General features: G+C 36.2%; 1 protein-coding gene across 1 annotated transcript; it reads left to right on the forward strand.

Annotated features, from left to right (window-relative positions):
* The first annotated feature begins 1,137 nt into the window (after positions 1-1,137).
* LOC147862091 (uncharacterized) lies at positions 1,138-2,554 on the forward strand. The gene is made up of 2 exons (XM_087321970.1): positions 1,138-1,460; positions 1,795-2,554. The coding sequence occupies exons 1-2, from the start codon at positions 1,323-1,325 to the stop codon at positions 1,945-1,947; spliced, it is 291 nt and encodes a 96-aa protein (XP_087178096.1). The 5' UTR covers positions 1,138-1,322; the 3' UTR covers positions 1,948-2,554.
* Positions 2,555-5,732: the final 3,178 nt, after the last annotated feature.

Consider the following 5,732-nt stretch of genomic DNA (forward strand, 5'->3'; position numbering starts at 1 on the left):
ATTTAAATTATATTACGTACTTCATGTTTCTTATCTTTCGTACAATTGTCTACAGGTTGTGTTTTAAAATAAAGCTTAAGTTTTTTATGGAACTTGTGTTTAATGTTCTAGTTTTGTTTCCTCCATAGGTGGAGGTTGGTGTCAAGTATGACGTAATGGGGGATATCTTACCCGCCACTACATTGTATTATCATATGTGTTGTATATGCTTTTTGAATTGGTAATGGAAACTATGGTGTAATTAAAAAAAAAGAAGGTCTAGTTACATGAGACACATGTGAAACACTATTTTTTATCGAAAAAGAAAGTTGTAGGGAAACATAGACGGATGTAGTGGGTGAAAATATGTGAATTTCCATTTACACGTGAGGTACTTCAACTTTAAGTTTAGGGAAATTTTAACAACCGTATCATATTAGTTATTTGATTTAAAATTACTGCGTAGACATATCTGCAGATTTTTTGTGTTCTTGAGGATATGAGAGTAGTCTGATTTAACAAAATACATGGAGTGTTGCAAATGGGTGAACCTTATGCAAAGATCCTTGATAGCTTGTAGGTTTGAATGGAAGATATGAGCATAGTCTATTTTAACAAAATACATGGAGTGTTTCAAATGGGTGAACCTTGTGCGAAGATCTTCGATAGCTCGTAGGTTTGAATGGAGACGTGCCAACATATTCTCCACACAATGATTATGATGAGTATGGATCTTCATGATCCTTAATTCAAAATGACCCATGAGATTCAACATGTAAGAGATAATTACAACTGAACATCTATCTTATCAAAGATAGCAACAAATAAAGAGAGATGAAATTATTTAACTTATGTTTATACTAAAGTGAAGTCTAAGTCATTGTAACCAAATCAATATGTGCTCAAACAAACAAAATTTGGCATCTTATGGAACGGTGTCTATCATAGCTCTTTTTGTTTTATTTTAATTTTTTCAAGTTGGTTTTTGGAGGAGTTTGTCTTGCTACCTAGTGTAGTTTGACCTTCATAAACTAATACATGAGATAAGATAGTATGATCGTATGCTAATCCAAAAGAGAGAAGGGCTATAGAGCAGACTCTTTGTGTTTTTGGATTCTCTCTCCTTCCCATGGGGCTATAAAAGGATGCATAAAGAAAGACAAACTTTTAACACTCTATAGAAGCACTCAAAGAATACCTTGAATCATCAAATATACATGCATCCTTGTATTTAGGTTTTCTATAATAAGTTTCTTGCTCACATACATACATACTAATATTAGGGTTTTCTATTTTGGATTCTCTCTCGCACATACATACATACACACACACAAACAAACAAAATGTTGGAGGGCAAGGCCATGATTGGCCAAACAGATATGTCCATGTCCATGCAAAGACATGCTATGCAATGTGCAACCCATGCTTTAGACACCCATGCAATTGGAGATTGTCAAAGCATTGCCCAATCGCTAAAACAGGTATATACACACATAATCATATCCTTCACTTCTCTTGTAACTAGACATTATCGTCAATTATGAACAATACAATACATCCATCCATCCATCCATTCATATGTTGGGAGTAGGGAGTGACTTTTCATATGTATATGTGGATGATGCCATTTTAATCTTGCATGTATATCTCATTACAATGCAAGATGATCTAATTTGCAGAATGCATGATATAGTATCACCACCATTGTCTTTATAATAATCATCATCATGCACTTGATTGGCATCCATGAGACTATATTTGTGCCTTTTGGTGATTATCTTTTCAATGATGATCATGGTGATATGGGATGTGCAGGAGTTTGATAAATGCTATGGTACTGGGTGGCAATGTGTGGTCGGTACGAACTTCGCATCTTTTATTTCACACTCGCATGGCCACTTCATTTATTTCCACATTGGAAAGCTTGCCTTCCTCCTCTTCAAGGGAATGCCTACATCCTACCATTAGCCTTTCCCTGTTCTACTTAACACTCTGTATTGTGTTTGATTTTCTAATGTTTAAAGTTATTTAAACTTAACACTCCAATATTTTTAGCATTAGGACATGTATACTAGACGACCCTTGAGTTTTTGAAGCTCACTCGAGTATCCTTGTGTAGAACAAATGCCTAGTAGAGTTGTTATATTCTAAGCTATAGAAACTTTTATTATTATGCTAATAACCGAGAAGTTTAGGACCAACTCGGTGTGCTACGGAAGAAGGTTTTGGAAAAATCAACTCTCATAGGCATAAATTCACACTGATTTGGAAATGTCTTTCAAGCGAACATTGTAAACAAAGTCATTTTCGTTCAAGATGTAAAAACATGCCATCTAATTTTCCTATTTAAGCATGTACATTTTGAAGGTTGTACACACCCAGCTATCGAATACACGTCGACAATATATTATGTAATTGTTTATGAAACAAATAAATATATAAATATGTTGGGTAATTATGTACATAACTCATGAGGTGATTGCAGTAATGTTCTCCTATCATTATCACCATCATTCATTACATTGATATTATTGTTAGCTTCATTTGTTATTAAATCATTATTGGTATTGGTTTACTCTTGTCTTTTTGTTCTACATCGAAAGAGATAAATCTTTAAAATACTAAACCTATATTAGTTCAACCTTCATTGTGTATTCTTTTCTATGCCTTTTGATATATCTACTCTAAACTCAAAACCAAAACCCTAAAACAAAACCACCATGTTTACTTGTTGCCATGCCAATACAAAATATGCAATGTATCATTGACTTTGCCCTCAATATTCACACAATAGCTTTCAAGTACCTTGGTCTTACCTTACAACATGACGCCATCAAACTTGATGATTTCTTGATACATCTTATTCCCTGAATTGTTACCTTTTATTTATTGTTTAGAGAATGTTGTAGTAAATTACAACATACAAATCTACTAGATGTAATTGTGATATACGTTTGATGTTTTTATAATTTTGTTTACATGGCTCTATTGTTAAGTTTATATTGTTTGTTAATTCATCTTTTTGGTTTACACTTTAACAATGTCCTTGTTTTAGTTCAGATTTTTTCATCCACATTAATATTCTTTTAATGTTTTATAACCTTATTATTCTTGCCATACAACTTGAACTAAATAGGTTCAAATCGAGTTATAGTGATCCCTTTACCTTATTCAATATTTCTCAATGTTTTAAAATGTTTTTGATACTATTCTAGAATGAACAACATCCAATTGTCTTTTCCTAATTAGGTCATGTCTATTATTCGTACACACACACACACACACACACACACACATACATATATATACATACGTTGGTAAGATGGAATATGGTTTCATATTTTGGATAACTTTATATTTGTTAACCTTTCAAAATGAAGGATGCTTCTGATTTAAGAACATAAAAATGTGAGCTACATTTTATACTTGAAACTAAATTTACACTAATTTTAGGCTAAGACTCATCATAAAAAAATGCATGAAGGATTAGTTTGACTACCAAGGTACAACATTGTTCATGTGTTGTAATGTTCTCTTGTAGGGTCCAATATTATTGTACAAACACAAAAAATGTCAATGATGCTCATTTACTTGAGAATATGTGAAAGGATGCCTCTAGTCTTATCCTAGATGGCGTAGAAATTTGTGCAAACATGTGGGCAATCAATTGCTCAACATTGTTGTAGCAACATGTGCAAAGGTATAACCAACCAATTATTTTACAATCCTATAAAGAGATGGGCAAAGAAAGATAAACAATAAATTATTCTACAATCCACTTGTATGCTCAAAAACATTTATTGAAACAATAAAGGACAAAGTTCAATCATCAAGTAGGAAAGGCATCTTTATAGTTTGCGGTGGATAACGTGTGGCAAGAATAATGTAATCCTCATATGCAAAATCATGGAACGTGTAAAAATATATAGGTTTTCCCATCCTTACTTTAGAAAGGGTAAAAATATGTGGAAACGATCTAAGCAATAATTTGTCCACCAATTGTTGAGGTGATGAATTATGGCATCTTATACACCTTTTTTTACTGCATATGGTGGATGATATTTAATCCTCATATGCCAAGAACATTGAATCTTATGAGATGACCAATGTTAGGCAAACATTTTTATCCCGTTTAGAAAATTTCCTACTTATTAACGTAACTGGATTTTCATAATTTCAACAAACCATTTTTCTTTTATAGTTCTCGTTGTTATAAGCTTGGCATAGTTTGTATGGCATGAACCATCCCGGAGAAAAGTTTTAGAGACTATTGTGTTTATGGTGAAGCCTACTATTATATAGAAGCCCTTAGTTTATTTCTTTGATCTTCCTTGGTAGCAGTCGACATGGCTTGTAAAACTAGTCTTTGTTGCAAGGTTAGTCTTTATGTTTCGTCAAATCACAAACTAGGTGTCAACTGGTCACATATCTTATTCTTATACACAAGGAAATTATCTTTCCATGACAAATTCGCCCGAACACATAATCTATGAACCCCCACTTCAAGTCATGGAATTCCATCGTGATATGTAATTGTTGTACCAACATTGCCACTACTTGTACGGGATATTTGCTTTACTTCTTTAGTTGTCTTTGTAAAGAATCGACGGTGATTCTTGTGTAGCAGAATAGGTTAGAGATGTGTGTTATGTGTGTGTGTGTGTGAGAGAGAGAGAGAGAGAGAGAGAGGAGAGGAGAGGAGAGAGACACAAGATCGATAATAGAAAATACTCAAGAAGATTGTAAATTACAAAGGAGATTAACCAACATATTACAAAGCAGGAGAAGAGTGCTTTATATAGTCACTCTCTCTCTTCATTAACTACCGAAGCTCATGAGTCATGGGGAATATGAAAACTCATTAGTTATTTGTCATAGAATATGATTCTATGACACATAGTTAATGTGTAAAGAGTAGTGGTGTGACTTTTGACCTTTGAGTGTTCATACACTCTCAAGGGTGTGTTCACACAGTAGGCTAGGTTGAGATTGATTCTCAACACGCCCCCTCAAGCTCAACTTTGGTTAGCTTGTCTGCTTCGGCTGGTACCTGATTCGAACGATATTCGGTTCTCTCTGTTTGTTGTCCACTTCGGCTAATACCCGGTTCAGACGTACTCCCCCTCAAGCTTGGCAAGTCATGGATCATCAATCCAAGGTCTGACATGAATTGCCGGAGCTTGTCGGCTCCCAGGGCTTTGGTGAAGATGTCCCGTTGTCTAAAGATTTGTGCTGATGTGTTGAAGGTTGACATCTCCAGCCTGAACGCACTCTCGATATGCTTCGTGCGTGCGTGGAACACCAAGTTCCAAGCTAGATGAATACTGTTCATGTTGCCACAGTAAAGGGGAATTGAATCTCTGATGGGAACGCCTAGATCCTTCAATATCCTCTTGAGCCATACGACTTCATGTTGGGAGACAGGTCCCTCCGGATGGGAAGGGAGAAGAACAGTGCCGACGAACAATTTCGGCCGAGGCCGAAACCGGATGAGGAGTACCCGGCTACGGAGAGCCGGATGGTGCAAGCCCGGTGTGAACTGGATGAGGAGTACCCAGCTATGGAGAGCCGGATGGTGCAGGCCCAATGTGAACCGGATGAGGAGTACCCGGCTACGAAGAGGCGGATGGTGCAGGCCCAGTGTGAACCGGATGAGGAGTACCCGGCTACGGAGAGCCGGATGGTGTAGGCCCGGTGGGAACCGGATGAGGAGTACCCGGCTACGGAGAGCCGGATGGTGCAGGCCCGGTGCG

This window comes from Azolla caroliniana, unplaced genomic scaffold (assembly GCF_043228905.1).
Source record: "Azolla caroliniana isolate FFs.n. ecotype wild unplaced genomic scaffold, voAzoCaro1.0.p SCAF_7, whole genome shotgun sequence".
NCBI classification, from domain to species: Eukaryota; Viridiplantae; Streptophyta; class Polypodiopsida; order Salviniales; family Salviniaceae; genus Azolla; species Azolla caroliniana.

Excerpts from the sequence above, each read along its gene's own strand:
- LOC147862091 (XM_087321970.1), top strand. The coding sequence starts at position 1,323 with ATGTTGGAGGGCAAGGCCATGATTGGCCAAACAGATATGTCCATGTCC. Across the intron at positions 1,461-1,794 it reads TTGCCCAATCGCTAAAACAG|GAGTTTGATAAATGCTATGG; the intron begins GTATATACACAC and ends TGGGATGTGCAG.